Raw genomic sequence first — 19233 nt, forward strand, 5'->3', positions numbered from 1 at the left:
AGCTTGAAACGAGCAAAAATAAATACAAACGAGAGTTTGGGTATCGATACCTTCTCTCATTGTAAAAGTCTAAATGCTACTGCGTCATTGGCGCTTTACTGAAAACTATATGTATCCTGAACAGCCCTAGAAATTATAAACAAAATCAAATTGAATATTTGATATATATTAATATTAATTGTTGAAAGATCCATCAGTTCAAGATTCTATTTCACTGTAATTTTATTTTTATTTACAATGATGTAAGAACTGGAAAAGAAAATATTTATAATATAATTCGTTTTCAGTGAAGCGGTAACGACGCAGTAGGCATTTGGTCTTTACAGTTAAGGAAAGGGGCAGTATCCAAACTCTTGTTTGTACTGAAGCTATATTCGTCTTGAACAATTTTAGAAAGAACTAATAAATTAAACTGAATATTTGATGTGTAATGATATTAATTGCTGAAAGCTCATCAGTTCAAAATTTTACTGTAATGTTAATGTTTATTTTCAATATTAAGTACAAAAGAAAATATTTGCAACAAAATTAATTTTCAGTAAAGCGCCAATGACGCAGTAGGTTTTAGACTCCAACAATGAGAGAAAGAGGCGATACCCAAAGTCTTGTTTGTAGTGATTTTTGTTCGTTTCAAGCTTGATTTGCAGATCCAATTTAAGTTTCACTCGTTTTAAGATTAATTTATTCATTTACATTAATATCTATTGTATGTTTGTTTGCATTGAATGTTTATTTAATTTTTTGTTCGTTCTAAGTTTCATTTATACTTCAATAGCAATTTTTTTTTTTCGTTTGAAGCTTGATTTACATATTCAAGTTAAGCATTATTCGCTTCAAGATCTATTTATTCATTTATATTATTATTTGTTGTATGTTTTTGCTATGACTGTTTATTTAATTTCTGTTCGTTTTGGGTTTCATTGATTCATTAATAGTAATTTCCGGTCATTTTTGAATTTTAACAGGTATTTGTATCTGCGGATCTTAAGTTTAAAATGGCCTTTACATTTCTTTGAAAAACTTCTTTTTCGGAAATTTTTTTAAATTAATTATTCTTAAAGACAGTATTTATCTGGGCAAAAGACCATAGCTGGTTATAAATATTCAACTAATTGCCCTCTCCCCCATTTATCAATCCCAATAGCCACAGGAGGCACTTAAGTCAGCATGTTATTCTATCGCTACAATGTAGGAAGTTTCCACTTTTCTCTTTATCTGTGTCAGATTAACAGGAATGATAGTCAGTGGCTATCCCTGCTCACTAGAAAACTTGAACAAGAAAATCAATTACTTAGGAGACCTTCATTTTATTATCTTAAAACCTACAACACCATAGGAGGGGCAAGAGAGCCCTCTAGCCCAGCTTTATTCATGATATCAGCCTGCAGCTTCACAACAGCGGTAAGGCCATTACTAAGGTTCTTGAGATGCGTATCCCAAGAGCCAAGAGTCCCTCTTAGGTGAGCCCACTGCATTTTCCCGAATGTTCGATGCATAGTTGCTGACACAAGAATCTGAAAGAAATATAAATTTAAACACTGCAATACAAATTTGTCCGCCGAAAGAAATTTTTTTTTTTTTTTTTTTTTTACATAGATCTGAAGTCAAAGCGAAGCAAATATTCGCCCACATGAAGACATGTTTTTAGTCGAGCTACGTGAATTCAGCCTCCAGCAGCAAAATGCTTCTCAAGTTAGAACATACCACTATCGCTACTACTAACAGTTCACTACAGCACCAAGCCACCTGAGGCCAACACAGCTGCGCACACTACTCCTCCATCCCAATTCATTCAAAGCTCCCCACTTTACACCCTCCCAAGAAGTTACAATTTCCTTTAAATCCTTTCTTACAACCTCTTTCCACCCCGTCCGGACGATCTTCATTCTGTTTGACCCTAGATGGATGGCAGAAAAGGACAGTTTTTGGCAACCTGTTATACTTCAAACGTAAAACGTTCTCAACCGTAGATATTCTCAAACGTCTCTACCATTCTCTCATTATTTATTTATTTTATTCAATACAGGAGAAAGCCATAGGCTTGTCCCAATGAAATTATAGCCTTAAAAAGCCGAATAGAGCCAAATTTTTCGTAAAGATCAGTCAAATATTATCATCGTACAAATATATAATTCGCACAAATATTAGCAGTCGAAATATGATCGGTAAAACGAGTACCCATAACCAAAACACTTCCAGAACACCCATGTTTCAGAACAATATTTGACCACTGTCATCCCAGTAGCTTCCAATAATATAATCTTGGTTCAAAGACTTATCTTCCTATTCTTCCAAAGTTTATGTCAACTATCAAAAATACCCTGGACCTTGGCTATTCTACTTTTAACATCTTCACTGCATACATCATTTCTACTAATAATGCTACCTAGTAATGTTACCAGGGATGATACTACCTCTAAGCCTGAACCTAGATCTACGAGAATGATCTACACTTGCTTAAAAATAAGAAAATTTTGCTTTTCAATGTTTTTTCAACCAATTTTCAACGTCTCTTTCCTTTAAAAAAGAAGAATATGAAAAAACAGACTTCAGAAATGCAATTTAGTGGATGATAAAGCTGAATATCGGCTATAAACTGATAGAAAAATTGTCGTCTTATGTTGAAAAATTAAAACCTTGAGCCTGAAGAAAAATAAACAAAAACTAGCACTGCAACATAAGCCTTAAACAATCGATTGTTATCTTATTGAACGAACAATAAATTATATAAATAATGAATCTATTGATTTATTTGTAAATTTTCTCTCAACAAGTGCAGTACAATTTCTTTTGAAAACGGGCATTTTACTATTATCCGGCGTGAAGGTTTTCAAAAGGGCATATAAGAAATATCTTAGGCTGCGACGCTCGATAATAGCTAGCAATATCATTGACAAATGAAACTCAGAGAAGAGAGAAAATAACAAAAAGATAAATAAAATCAAAAAGGTGAAAAATCCTCGTTTTTCACCTTTTATGATTTTATTTTTCTTTTCGTTATTTTCTTTCCTCTCTGAGTTTCATTTGTCATATATAGCCAGTGTGGTCTGAGAATGTATTTAATATCATTGACTTTTAAAGGAGCTAATTCGATTGGAAATTAAAAGTTCTAGTACCCTTTTTAAGATATCATGACTTGGAAAAATTCGTTTTGGACTTTTATTTTAGAAAAAAACCTTTTTATATTAGTGACATCACAAATATATGGAAAAGAAATAATAAATTTGGCTGAAGATGTGCCAGCTAAATATTTTAAAAAACGTATTAGCATTTAATTTGATTGTCGATAGTACTAAGATGAATCGTCGGTATAGACATGCGAAAAGATTTGCCGATTAAAACACAACGAAAGTTGTTTTGCGAAAGATATTTTAAAAAAAGTATTTCTTTTAACCAAGCATACTATTGAACGATTAAGAGAAAGCCATTAATGTTTATGTTAACTGTGAAACATGAAATTTTGTGACAAGGTTACAGCTGTAATTTGCACTAAAACGATAAGACACTTCCGTGAAGTTTTACAAAAAGGGCCTAAGTCCATTCTTCTTAATTTTAAAGAAGAGCAAAATGAAAATAAAAACGCACATGAAAAAATCGTTCTCTCAGATTCGAATTTAAGAAGCTTGAAACTTTGAAGACTGATTCCTAGTTAACTTTTCGATCGAAATTCGCTGGAAATGTCCAAGTGGCTGAATTTTTCGTTACTTAGAAGATAAGGGACTTACGCTCTTTTTTCCGCCCTTTTGGAAAAAATTATAACTCGGTCAAAATTAAAGATAAGCCCATTTTGAATAGACCAATCGATAGATCTCTTCGAGCTCTTTCGAACCATATGCTTAATTCATTTTCAGAAAAAAGTGGACTTACGCCCTTTTTGGAAAACGCCCCGGACTTGTATAAGTGGATCCGTTGGTTTCACATATATACCCAATTACCGAGCCAGAATTATGATATTACTCAAACTATTCTTTAGAGAATTATCTAAACTTGCTTTAAAAACGGAAAATCGTACTTTTTTAATGATTTGCAACTGATTTTCAAGTTTAAAAAGCTGTTAATTTCATAAATATAATTTAGTAGACAGATAAAGCTGAGTCTTAGCTATCAAGCGATAACGTTGAGAAATTACAGCCGCAGGTCCACAGGAGGGTATAACGCCAAAGACTTACACAGTAACCATACCATATAAACACTAAACACACGACTGTCATTGTGATTAAACCAAAGACAAAGTGATTTTCAAGCCAATGTAAGTATAAGCTAAAAACTTGTTTAAAATATAAAAAAAATTTGATTTTTACTGCGTATTTTTCAATCTAAAATACGCACAGAGTGAATTTGAAAATGTGCAAATTTCTGCTTTATCTTCCTCACTGGCATCAGAATTAGAAGATGATGAATTGTTTTATTTGTAAAAATTATTGTGAAGCTGACCGATCAACACTATAGACTGTCAGTAACGGTATATTGCCGCTTTTCCCCTCATGACGGTTTGACTTTTTTTTTGTCTTATTTTTCCTCGTTCACGCCTTTTTCCACTTTTTTTTAAATTTAACTTTCTCTATTTGTGTTTTGTTGTATAATGGTAATTCATAAATTTTATTATTGATATTTTATTTTTATTTTATACTTAATCTACGCGGTCTATAATTAGTGCTCTACGCTCTCATATTGTTCAAGGCATTTTAATGACAACTTTAACAGATCAATATTTAAGTTGTACCTTCTCCCCCCCCCCCCACTAATTTCTTGTGGATAGGCCAAAAGTCATCCAAGTTTGTTTTACTATGAAAGTACCAAGGACATCAAAATAAAACATTTTTGCTCCATGAACTCTTCTTAGATTAAAACCTGAAAACTCCAATTTTCTAATATTGGGGAATTAAGAGGAATTTAGAGGATTTAGGAATTAAGGAATTAAGAGGAATACCACACTTTTGTCAGTATGGGCACATTGGATCATGAAAACAAATAGGCGAAACTGATTAGTTAAATTTAACAGCGCTTTTCGTGCGTCCAAATCTGAAAATGAGTAATCTGTTTATTCCAAAAGATAGCTACATATTCATTGGAAAAAACTGCTTCTTAATCTGCTTAGTTTCGAATATTTTTAGCTTGTTTATCACCCATATTTCTTTTTTTTAATTCAGCAACCACTACTATCAACAAATGCGTAACTGCACATGGAGGGTTTTTTCATTAAAAATCAAATTCCTCGTTCTTACTATTTTATAAAATATGTATGGTAGTGTTAGTTTCCACTTAACCAATTCAAAAAATCAGATTTCATTTTTACTATATTTTAAATTATAAAATAAAAATCCGTAGCGTCAACCAAATTGTAGTTTTATAAGATTGGGCCTATATAGGTGGCAATAATTTCCCAACGCTCTAAAATTCAACCAACTCAATGAAAGCTTGATACCCATCCCAAAAAAAGCTGCTACGCTCTTTAGCAAAAAAGGGTTATGTTGGTCTCTCTGCTCCTTCAACATGAAAGTAAAGAAATATTTAAAATATAAGTTAAATTTTGTTTGTATCTATTTATTATTATTCTTATTTTCGAAAAATATTAGTATCAGTATTATTTATTCACTGACTTGAACATTGTTTATTTATTTATTGAAAAAAGGCCCAGCGGAATGACAAGGTGACTTGAATTAAATCAGAGATAAAATAAGAAAAATGCTAAGATTTTCGCGAAAACGCAGCGGTGTGTGACTTACAAAATCATTAAAAATTGGAAAAAAATAAACTATGAAATCTTTAGAATTTTCAAATTAAAACTTAGTTTTGGGCTAAGAAAATATTTGAAGCTGATTTAACTATTGAATATATTTTGACAAGCCTCGACAATATCATTCCACACCCGTCTGTTTTGAAATTAAAATTGATACACATATAGTTCGTCTAGTGACTTTGTCTCGGCAAGTTGGCACAAAATCCCAAAATTTTATTTCTTTCCAGAAACTAATCTGGCGTACGCTGGTCTAAACTCAGATCACCTATTGGTTTATTAGTCAAACAGAGTACCTAATTTAGTTACTCCTATCAATCGAACAGTCGAACAGAGTACTCCGTTCCTATTAGTCGAACAGAGTACCTAATTTAGTTGCTCCTATCAGTCGAACAGAGTACAAACAGAGTACTCTGTTCCTATTAGTCGAACAGAGTACCTAATTTAGTTGCTCCTATCAGTCGAACAGAGTACAAACAGAGTACTCTGTTTCTATTAGTCGAACAGAGTACCTAATTTAGTTGTTCCTATCAGTCGAGCAGAGTACCTAATTTAGTCGCTCCTATCAGTCCTATCAGTTGCTGCTCAAAGTGGATCCTATCAAGTCTTTTGTCAATTTGGACTCTGAGAAAGGATCACGCCGTAATTCCTAAAATAATATGCTGTCTGTTCATCTGAGAATTAATGCTCATTTATCAATGTACGCATATTAATAGGTAGTTCTTCTCTCGCCGTTGCTCCAACGAAACGGGTTCATCCCTTAACTGATTACCTATCGCTGGACAGAGGATTGGAGTGTCAAGATCTATAGGGTCTTATCGCCCTCAAAGCTATTTAAGCTTTTTCACTTAAGAACTAACTTCAATTGCGCGGAGGAGACAGGCTATCTCTCATCAAACCGCCCAGTTCAGCCTCAAATCAAGAGGCTAATGTAAGGGCGGACTCAGGATTTTTTTAGGAGGGGGAGGGGGCAAAATAGGTTGATCTGATAAACTTGCATTAGGAGCAAGTTTAATTAACGCAAACTTGCGTTAATTAAGTAAATTACACTACTTTAGACTACGTTAGAGGGCGCGCGCCCCCTCACCCCTCCCCTGGATCCACCACTGGGCTAATGACTATTCTACCTTCAACTGGTCAATATACCCGTCTTTCAACAAATTGGTGCAATAAGAGTCATAATGAATCTGGAATTTAGAAGTTTATACCAAAACTGAGCCAGGTCGATCTCGCATTGTCTTGAATCAACGCAAACGACGATTAAAACAAACGACACCTTTCTTTCCTTTCTAATCTCCTTGTTAGTACAAATAGATTTCTCCTTGTAAGAAAATAGAACAAACACGCCTTTCTCTTTACCTTCTAAAATTCAAATCACTCTGAACCTATTACCAAGTATTGATTCAATAGTAAAACGAATAAGAAAAATAGAACGAATAAGAATCAATAGAATGAAACGTATAAAATGAATAAGATAAAAATTACATAAAATGAATAAGAAAAAAAATAAATAAAATGAATAAGAAAATAGAACCTGCTTGTTGCATGTCATAGCATATAATCCAGTTCTTTACCAAATAAACGTCCCCTTTCCTTTCATATAAATTCACTTTCCGTTGCTCTTTAAACGTAGTGATTTTTAAAGCTTTAAATTTGCTGAAAGCACATCGGTTCATTACATTAATATTTTCTTTAAATATTTCTTAAGTATGAGTCACCATGCTAGCTGTTTTAGTTTTATCCCATTGATCTTATTCCCCTGATGATGGTAAATGGAGTTCCATGTAACTCATTGACAGCTACTTTACCTGATTGGTCAGTTTTTTGTCCTGATCTTTTGACCCGATAATTAAAATGAGTTTTTCTATATGTTCTATAGAGATCTTAAGCTAAGCTAGGTTGGGTAAAAAGGACAAAGCTGGGGGTACCAGCTTGATCAGGGATATTTTTCCAGAGTGAGGGGGAATACCATAGCAGCGACTTTCTTTTACCGATGTATGGCCGTACAAATATAGGATAAAAAAATTAACCTAACAGAAGAGGGAGATTTTTAGGCAAGTTCTTAATTACCATATTAAGCGGAGCTTTCTCCACTAGCCCCTAATAGCGAGGTATGGTAATATGTTGTAGTGTGGTACCCATAATTACCAATATTAGTAGCTAGTGGCAGCCACAACTTCAATACTGCTATTCGCCTTATTCACGTTATTGTCCAAAACAACTGATCCTTATTACCTTCGTTACTCGATTTAGTCACACCAGAACACTAATTAAGACGGGACTTAAAGGTTCTAAAAAAGGTTGTTCTGCATATGTGAAGAAGGTTAAAGGTCACCCCTTGAGAATATAGAGTAGCTTATCACTGGGTAAAAGTTCTGAAAAGAATACTTAGAGGGAATAAATATTTCGAATTTCTCCGAGAGTCTTTTTGGACCAATCAAGGCAGAGGAGAGGGATTCCCCTACGTCCACTCTTTCTAGGCCTGGTTTTAGTTAGAGGTGTAACCAGAGGGTAGGTTACTCAAGCCTTTTCTTCCACATCTCTTGTAATTTCCATGAAATTTGTAATATGGTTTAAAGCTCTGGCAGCAGACAAAGCAAAAAGTCGACTTCTTGTTGCCCCTCTTCAATCGCTCAGATATCACAATTTATGGAAACCTTAAAGGAGTTTTGTTTTAATTAGGGATTTAGTTTTTTCCGTTGATGTCTGAATTTGCTTTAGGAGGCAATAAAACATTTTTACTCCTGAAAAAATCTTTAGAAAAATTGTAAACAGAAAAAGTTACAGAAGCTCCAAAAATTTATGGAGCAAATATAAATCTTTTTCTGCTTGTCATTTACGCTTTGACCAACTTAGTTTTTAGCCCATCAATAATAAACTGATGGACGCCATTCTGAGAGATTTGGAGCTGATCTTGCACTGTCAAATGACAACAACTTTTACTGCTTGTAACTTACACGAGCTTTGACCAACTTGCTTTTCAGCATATCGACGACAAATTGATGGAAACCATTCTCAGAGATTTGGACCTGATTTTGCAGTTCCTTCAGTATCAACACAACTATGTCCATAAAATAAAATGTCAAATACAGATAAAATGAAAACCTTTTCCTGCTTGTAACTTACACGAGCTTTAACCAACTTGCTTTTCAGCATATCGACGACAAATTGATGGAAATCATTCTCAGAGACTTGGACCTGATTTTACAGTTCCTTCAGTATCAACACAACTATGTCCATAAAATAAAATGTCAAATACAGATAAAATGAAAACCTTTTCCTGCTTGTAACTTACACGAGCTTTAACCAACTTGCTTTTCAGCATATAGACGACAAATTGATGGAAATCATTCTCAGAGACTTGGAACCTGATTTTACAGTTCCTTCAGTATCAACACAACTATGTCCATAAAATAAAATGTCAAATACAGATAAAATGAAAACCTTTTCCTGCTTGTAACTTACACGAGCTTTGACCAACTTGCTTTTCAGCATATCGACGACAAATTGATGGAAATCATTCTCAGAGACTTGGACCTGATTTTACAGTTCCTTCAGTATCAACACAACTATGTCCATAAAATAAAATGTCAAATACAGATAAAACGAAAACCTTTTCCTGCTTGTAACTTACACGAGCTTTAACCAACTTGCTTTTCAGCATATCGACGACAAATTGATGGAAATCATTCTCAGAGATTTGGACCTCATTTTACAGTTCCTTCAGTATCAACACAACTATGTCCATAAAATAAAATGTCAAATACAGATAAAATGAAAACCTTCTCCTGCTTGTAACTTACAGGAGCTTTGACCAACTTGCTTTTCAGCATATCGACGACAAATTGATGGAAATCATTCTCAGAGACTTGGACCTGATTTTACAGTTCCTTCAGTATCAACACAACTATGTCCATAAAATAAAATGTCAAATACAGATAAAATGAAAACCTTTTCCTGCTTGTAACTTACAAGAGCTTTAACCAACTTGCTTTTCAGCATATCGACGACAAATTGATGTAAATCATTCTCAGAAATTTGGACCTGATTTTACAGTTCCTTTAGTATCAATACAACTATGTCAATAAAATAAAATGTCAAATACAGATAATATGAAAACCTTTTTCTGCTTGACATTTACACGAGCTTTGACCAACTTGGTTTTCAGCATATCGACGACAAATTGATGGAACTCATTCTCAGAGACTTGGACCTGATTTTACAGTTCCTTTAGCATCAATACAACTATGTCAATAAAATAAAATGTCAAATACAGATAAAATGAAAAGTTTTTCCTGTTTGTAACTTACACGAGCTTTGACCAAGTTGCTTTTCAGCATATCGACGACAAATTGATGGAAATCATTCTCAGAGATTTGGACCTGATTTTACAGTTCCTTTAGTATCAATACAACTATGTCAATAAAATAAAATGTCAAATCAAGATAATATGAAAACCTTTTTCTGCTTGTCATTTACGCGAGCTTTGACCAACTTGGTTTTCAGCACATCAATGATAAATTGATGGACGTCCTTCTCAGAGATTTGGAGCTGACCTTGTACTGTCAAATGACAACAACTTTTCCTGTTTGTAAATAACACGAGCTTTGACCAACTTGCTTTTCAGCATATCGACGACTAATTGATGGAAATCATTCTCAGAGATTTGGACCTGATTTTACAGTTCCTTTAGCATCAATACAACTATGTCAATAAAATAAAATGTCAAATACAGATAAAATGAAAACCTTTTCCTGGTTGTAACTTACACGAGCTTCGACCAACTTGCTTTTCAGCATATCGACGACAAATTAATGGAAATCATTCTCAGAGATTTGGACCTGATTTTACAGTTTCTTTAGTATCAATACAACTATGTCAATAAAATAAAATGTCAAATACAGATAATATGAAAACCTTTTTCTGCTTGTCATTTACGCGAGCTTTGACCAACTTGGTTTTCAGCACATCAATGATAAATTGATGGACATCCTTCTCAGAGCTTTGGAGCTGACCTTGCACTGTCAAATGACAACAACTTTTCCTGTTTGTTACTTACACGAGCTTTGACCAACTTGCTGTTCAGCATATCGACGACAAATTGATGGAAATCATTCTCAGAGACTTGGACCTGATTTTACAGTTCCTTCAGTATCAGTACAACTATGTCCATAAAATAAAATGTCAAATACAGATAAAATGAAAACCTTTTCCTGCTTGTAACTTACACGAGTTTTGACCAACTTGCTTTTCAGCATATCGACGACAAATTGATGTAAATCATTCTCAGAGATTTGGGCCTGATTTTACAGTTCCTTTAGCATCAATACAACTATTTCCATAAAATAAAATGTCAAATACAGATAAAATGAAAACCTTTTTCTGCTTGTCATTTACGCGAGCTTTGACCAACTTGGTTTTCAGCACATCAATGATAAATTGATGGACATCCTTCTCAGAGATTTGGAGCTGACCTTGCACTGTCAAATGACAACAACTTTTCCTGTTTGTTACTTACACGAGCTTTGACCAACTTGCTGTTCAGCATATCGACGACAAATTGATGGAAATCATTCTCAGAGACTTGGACCTGATTTTACAGTTCCTTCAGTATCAGTACAACTATGTCCATAAAATAAAATGTCAAATACAGATAAAATGAAAACCTTTTCCTGCTTGTAACTTACACGAGTTTTTACCAACTTGCTTTTCAGCATATCGACGACAAATTGATGTAAATCATTCTCAGAGATTTGGGCCTGATTTTACAGTTCCTTTAGCATCAATACAACTATTTCCATAAAATAAAATGTCAAATACAGATAAAATGAAAACCTTTTTCTGCTTGTCATTTACGCGAGCTTTGACCAACTTGGTTTTCAGCACATCAATGATAAACTGATGGACGTCCTTCTCAGATATTTGGAGCTGATCCTGCACTTCGTCAAATGTCAACTCCTCTTTCGCTTCAGCCATTTGCATAAAGGTTAACAGTCTCATTTTTCGAACATTCTCTTCATGGCTCAGACCTATTAAAATACATATTGACAAATGATGCGAATCTTATTAGCCATACACAATTTTCAAAACAATAGCAAATCCATTCAATTATTTATTTTTGTCCTCTGGGATGGACACCTCTAGAAAATGTTGGAGCGTGTTTGTTACGATTTGATTTTTCGGCATTTGTTGATTGTTAAGTCGTTTTTTTGTGAATATACTCGTTTTCGCCTTTTTTTAGGCATCAAGATGTGACAAAAACAACTTTGATATAAAAAGCTCTAATTTCCGCTAGTTTTATTAGAAAGGAAAGAGGACAAAACACACTTGAAATAAAGAGAAACTTATTATTTTTTAAAAAACCAAATAAGACAGGAAAAAACGGATTAAACCAGCCAATACAACTGGCTTTGTTCTAGTGTATTTGTAATCCCGTTGTCACGTTTATGACAAATGAGTGCGTTTCTCGCGATTTGATTCTGTTTTTTGTCATTTGTTGATTGATAGATCGATTTCTTTTTTGTGAATATCCTCGTTTTCTCCTTTTTTAGGCATCAAGATGTGACAAAAACAACTTTGATATCAAAAGCTCTAATTTCCGCTAGTTTTATTAGAAAGGAAAGAGGACAAAACACACTTGAAATAAAGAGAAACTTATTATTTTTTTAAAAACCAAATAAGACAGGAAAAAACGGATTAAACCAGCCAATACAACTGGCTTTGTTCTAGTGCATTTGTAATCCCGTTGTCACGTTTATGACAAATGAGTGCGTTTCTCGCGATTTGATTCTGTTTTTTTGTCATTTGTTGATTGATAGATCGATTTCTTTTTTGTGAATATCCTCGTTTTCTCCTTTTTTAGGCATCAAGATGTGACAAAAACAACTTTGATATCAAAAGCTCTAATATCCGCTAGTTTTATTAGAAAGGAAAGAGGACAAAACACACTTAGAATAAAGAGAAACTTATTATTTTTTTTTTTTTAAACCAAATAAGACAGGAAAAAACGGATTAAACCAGCCAATACAACCGACTTTGTTCTAGTGTATTTGTAATCCCGTTGTCACGTTTATGACAAATGAGTGCGTTTCTCACGATTTGATACTGTTTTTCGCCATTTGTTGATTGTTAGATCGATTTCTTTTTAGTTTAATACCCTCGTTTTCTCCTTTTTTAGGCATCAAGATGTGACAAAAACGACTCTGATAGCAAAAGCTCCAATTTCCGCTAGTTTTATTAGAAAGGAAAGAGGACAAAACACATTTGGAATATATAGAAACTTACCATTTATTATAAAAAAAAATAATAAAGGAGAATACGGATTGAACCAGCCAATACAACTGGCTTTGTTCTCTCGTACTTGTAAACTCTTTCTCACATATGTGACAATTGACCGCATTTGTTACGATTTGATTCTGTTTTTTTTTGCCATTTGTTCAGTGTTAGATTTTTTTTTTTTTTTTTTTTTTTTTTTTTTTTTTTTTTTTTTTTAGAGAGAGAGAACCCTCGTTTTCACCTTTTTTCCATGTTTCCTTTTGTACATAGGCATGAAATATAAAGTACGAATTTAGTTTTTTTTCCTTCTCTGTCATATGCTATTTGTCCTTTACGAAGTCATAAAATGTTAAATTGTTTATTTTCGTTAGTTTTGTTTACTAGAAGGACAACAAAATATGATTTTGCCCCCTCCCTTGGACCAATTTTAGCTAAAGAAAATTTTTTGGGGGAGGGGTCAAAATTATGAAGTTTGTAATGCAGTACCACATTTTCGTAGCTATTGCAATGTTGGATGGTGAAAATAAATAAGCAAAACTAATTATTTAAACTTGCCAATGCTTTTTGTCTGTAAAAACTCAAACATTGAAAACCGGTTGATACCCAGACATGCGCGCACCCACGGGAGGAGAGGGGGTTATACCCCCCCCCCCCTCAAGACCAAAATTAATACCCAAGCACAGCTAAAATTCCGTTTTTCCTAAGGAATTTTTAAAGTTTTCCGTTGGTTGGCCTGGGGGCCCCCGACCAGCCCCCCATGATTATTTTCTGAGCGCGCCACTGTACCCAGAAACAACAACAACTTCAAAGAAAAGCTAGACTTCCTTAAGCATTTGGTGAAACATGTTCTTTTCTACTTTTTCCCTACCTTTTTGCTTAAACTTGACACTCACTACAACCAAAAACTACATAAAGGCATATAGAAGTCATTCCAACTGAATTTCTGACTTCCCCCATTTTTTTAGTTGTATACGGTTCCGTATATTTCAACCCGAGCAATTCACAAACAATCAGTTCTTTTTTTCACTGTCCTTAGTACTTCAAGTAAATGTTCATTATATGATTTTTGGAATAGTTGTAGGAGCCCAGAGTACTCCACTTGTGGCTTGCCTTTTCTGTACGTAATTTCGAATAAAGAATCTACATATCAGAACATGGGAACACATCTATCAGCCTTAGGTAGCTCTGTGTTGCGATGATGAGAATTGCTTGTGTATCAGCCTTAAGCAGCTCTGTACATTACAAGTGAATACAATAAGATAATACATTCAATAGTTTCGCGAAGTTCTATGAAGAAACAACGCATTTTAATGAGATATAGCTAACACGAACAACCTTTACTTGGTATTTTGCTACTTTTTACTTTAAGTTTCGTTATTACAGCTTTCTTCACATTATTTAATCTTTTTTTAACGTTACTATAAATATATTTTATAGTACATTCTATGGTAAACTGACTTTAATTTTTTTTTAAATCACTAAGAGCGTCGAGGTTGTACATTGTAATTACGTACAACAACAAGGATTACTCCAAAACAAAACCAATGACTATAACACAACAATACAAATTCACATACTAATAAATCGCATGCACACATACTAATAAATCGCATGCAAACACATGTATACACATGTTTGCTGCAGGCACACAATATTTAGTTGTATAGAAGTGTTTATTGTTGTGAATAGCTAAATCCCAACACTGTACCACACTAATAAGTACCATCGCAACTGCAGAAATACGTGTACTTATAATTTGCATACACATGTTTGCTGCACGCACACAATATTTAGTTGTATAGAAGTGTTTATTGTTGTCAATAGCTACATCCCAACACTGCACCACACAAACAACTACATCGCAACTGCACAAACACATGTAGGCACATGTTTGCTGCACGCAAACAATATTTAGTTGTATAGAAGTGTTTATTGTTGTGAATAGCTACACCCCAACACTGCACCACACTAATAAGTACCATCGCAACTGCAGAAATACGTGTACTATATTTAGTTGTATACACACAATATTTAGTTGTATAGAAGTGTTTATTGTTGTGAATAGCTACACCCCAACACTGCACCACACTAATAAGTACCATCGCAACTGCAGAAATACGTGTACTTATAATTTGCATACACATGTTTGCTGCACGCACACAATATTTAGTTGTATAGAAGTGTTTATTGTTGTCAATAGCTACATCCCAACACTGCACCACACAAACAACTACATCGCAACTGCACAAACACATGTAGGCACATGTTTGCTGCACGCACACAATATTTAGTTGTATAGAAGTGCTTATTGTTGTGAATAGCTACATCCCAACACTGCAACACACAAACAACTACATCGCAACTGCACAAACACATGTATGCACATGTTTGCTGCACGCACACAATATTTAGTTGTATAGAAGTGTTTATTGTTGTGAATAGCTACACCCCAACACTGCACCACACTAATAAGTACCATCGCAACTGCAGAAATACGTGTACTATATTTAGTTGTATACACACAATATTTAGTTGTATAGAAGTGTTTATTGTTGTGAATAGCTACACCCCAACACTGCACCACACTAATAAGTACCATCGCAACTGCAGAAATACGTACTTATAATTTGCATACACATGTTTGCTGCACGCACACAATATTTAGTTGTATAGAAGTGTTTATTGTTGTCAATAGCTACATCCCAACACTGCACCACACAAACAACTACATCGCAACTGCACAAACACATGTATGCACATGTTTGCTGCACGCAAACAATATTTAGTTGTATAGAAGTGCTTATTGTTGTGAATAGCTACATCCCAACACTGCAACACACAAACAACTACATCGCAACTGCACAAACACATGTATGCACATGTTTGCTGCACGCACACAATATTTAGTTGTATAGAAGTGTTTATTGTTGTGAATAGCTACACCCCAACACTGCACCACACTAATAAGTACCATCGCAACTGCAGAAATACGTTTACTTATAATTTGCATACACATGTTTGCTGCACGCACACAATATTTAGTTGTATAGAAGTGTTTATTGTTGTGAATAGCTACATCCCAACACTGCAACACACAAACAACTACATCGCAACTGCACAAACAAATGTATGCACATGTTCGCTGCACGCACACAATATTTAGTTGTATAGAAGCGTTTATTGTTGTGAATAGCTACATCCCAACACTGCACCACACAAACAACTACATCGCAACTGCAAAAACAAATGTATGCACATGTTTGCTGCACGCACACAATATTTAGTTGTATAGAAGTGTTTTTGTTGTGAATAGCTACATCCCAACACTGCACCACACTAATAAGTACCATCGCAACTGCAGAAATACGTGTACTTATAATTTACATGCACATGCTTGCTGCATGCACACAATATTTAGATGTATCCGCATGCTTGCTATCGTGCATAACTACAACTAAACACTAGACTGATAATTACAACACAATAGATATGTTACTAACTTGTATGCATGTGTTCCTTGCATGAACACAGCATTTAGTGTTCATATTTTTGTGTAGTGCTAACCTACAATACAGCACTATACTTCACTGATAACTACACCACAACAACTCAGAAAAACATAATACTAATTTGTATGAATATTTTTATTTTATGTGCATGACATCTAGTCAGTGACATTAGGCTCAGCAAAATTCACATTTTATAATCTATCAAACATTTGCGTTTATATTGGTTATATATGATTAATAACTTAGCCTATATATTGACCTGCTTAATATATATCTGTTGAAAAAATCTAGGCCTATATAAATGCATTCGTATTACATCAAAAATTTGTAAGAGAAATATTCTTCATAGTTGCATAGAAGAGATGATCATTTTGACCAAATCGATTTATTCTAGAAAAGAAAAGTGACAAGAGACAAGAGACATAGAGACAAGAAAAGAGACAAGAAAAGTGAAGAATAAACAGTGCAAGATTTAATTATATTTCTTATTATATATTTCTTATTATTATATTTCTTATAGATTTAATTATATTTCTTAATTATATTATATATTCAATTATTATTTCTTTTTAAATCGATTCAAGAAATTAAAAACTAGACTCCAGAATCACCTGATCGGCTCTTTTTTTGGGTGAAATTTTAAGCCAATAAAAAGAACAAAAAGTCGCAAGATTTTTTACAAGTAGTTTTCTGTAAATCTTCAGAAAAGTGTTCGAGTGGTTTTTTATCAGAGGCAACGCTGTAGCGTTGCCTATAGGCCATACGGCTCCAATGTTTTATTATTTATTATTATTTATTTTATTTTTTTCCCAGAGGCACTTCATATGGGGTTGTCGTAGAAACTTCAAAGGGGGATCATTCGATTGGAAATCGAGAGTTCTAGTGCCCTTTTTAATAGTCGAAAATGATTGGAGGGCAGCTAGCCCCCCACGACCACAAGTCCCCCAAACACAACCAATACAAATTTTGAGATAGCCATGTTGTTCAGCGTAGTTGATTTCCAGTTCTAAAATATGTATTTGGTGAGGAACCACCCCCACAACCCTGAGGGCGAGGGTTGTAAGTTATGCCCTGGGGGCATATAAGGTTTTTATATAAGGCGTTCAAACGTTCAAAACAGGCTCATTCGATTGGAAATTAAAGAGCTAGAGCCCTTTTTAATAGTCAAAAGTGATTGAAGTGTAACTAGCCCTCCCCTACGCCCATCATTCCCCCAAACACATCCAATTAAAATTTTAAGATAGCCATTTTGTTCAACTTAGTTGAGTTTCAGACTGACAATATATTTTTGAGGATTACACGCCTTGCCCACCCTTGTGGCAAAGGTGTTAAGTTATGCCCTGGGGGCATGCAAGGTTTTTTAAGAAAGGCGTTGTCGTAGACACTTAAAAAAAGGTTTTTTTGATTGAAAATTCAATGGGCCAGTGCCCTTTTTAATAGTCAACAGTGATCGGAGGGCACATAGCCCCCCCCCCCCATTCACTCCGTTTTCCAAACACATCAAATAAAAATTTCAAGATAGCCATTTTGTTAAGTATAGTTGATATCAAGATAGAAAATATGTTTTTGTACATGATACTCCCCCAGAACCCACAGGGCAAGGGTTTTAAGTTATGCCCTGGAGACATAATGTTTTTATAGAAGGCGTTGTCGTAGAAAATTCAAAACAGGCTCATTCGACTGGAAATTAAAGGGCTAGTGCCCTTTTTAATAGTCGAAAGTGATTGGTGGGCAACTAGCGCCCCCCCCCCCCCACGCCCATCATTTCCCCAAACACAGCGAATCGATCTTTTGAGATAGCCTTTTTGTTCAGTATAGTTGATTTCGAGATATAAAATATGTTTTTGACCAGGACAATCCCCCAAAACCCTCAGGGCAAGAGTTTTAAGTTATGCCCTGGGGGCATATGAGATTTCTATAGAAGGCGTCGTCGTATAAACTTCAAAATAGGCACATTCAATTGGAAATTCAAAGGGCTAGTGCCCTTTTTAATAATCGAAAGTGATTGGCGGGCAGCTAGACCCCCCCCCCACCCATCATTTCCCCAAACACATCCAATCAAAATTTTGAGATAGCCATTTTGTTCAGCGTAGTTGATTTCCAGATAGAAAATATGTTTTGTGGAGGACACTCCCCCACAGCCCTCAGGGCAAGGGTTTTAAGTTATGCCCTGGGGGCATATAAGGTTTTTATAGAAGGCAGTGTCGTAGAAACTTCAAAAAAGGCTCATTCGATTGGAGATTCCGAGGGATAGTGCCCTTCGTATTAGTCGAAAGTGATTAAAGGGCATCTAACCCCCTTTCACGCCCACCTTTTCCCCAAAGACATCCAATCAAAATTTTAAGACAGCCATCTTATTAAACATAGTTTTAAGTTCTGGAAATTAGATCTTTGTGGATTACAACTCCCCCAAAGCCCTCAGGGCAAGGGTTGAAATTTAAGGATTCTCCGAATCCTTCATATTATTTCTTATGGAAAGGATGCTCGTATAAATTTTAGAGAGGGCTCATTTGATTGAAAATTGAAAGTTCTTGTTCACTTTTTAAGAGTCAAAAGAGATTGAAGGGTAACTAGCACTCTCCCTCCTCCACGCCCTAAATGTATCAGATAAAAATTTTGAGATATACGTTTTGTTAAAATAGTTCAAAGTTCTGATAACAAAAAACTCCGGTGTCGACACAGCCCACCAAGGCCCAGGGGTAGGCGTTGTCA

At 34.7% G+C, this 19233-nt stretch overlaps 1 protein-coding gene across 1 annotated transcript in view; it reads right to left on the reverse strand.

Moving 5' to 3' along the window:
- Positions 1-1291: 1291 nt before the first annotated feature.
- eIF3m (eukaryotic translation initiation factor 3 subunit m) overlaps positions 1292-19233 on the reverse strand; it is a 71808-nt gene continuing 53866 nt past the window's right edge. Inside the window, exons 6-7 of the mRNA XM_089105533.1 lie at positions 11573-11766; positions 1292-1514 (exon numbers count right to left, since the gene is read on the reverse strand). Of these exons, the coding sequence (XP_088961659.1) occupies positions 1323-1514; positions 11573-11766 (386 nt within the window). The 3' untranslated portion in view covers positions 1292-1322. The remainder of the gene's footprint in view (positions 1515-11572; positions 11767-19233) is intronic.

The sequence above is a fragment of the Artemia sp. Qi Xiang Cuo genome, chromosome 19, assembly GCF_049724085.1.
Source record: "Artemia sp. Qi Xiang Cuo chromosome 19, ASM4972408v1, whole genome shotgun sequence".
Classification (NCBI taxonomy): Eukaryota; Metazoa; Arthropoda; class Branchiopoda; order Anostraca; family Artemiidae; genus Artemia; species Artemia sp. Qi Xiang Cuo.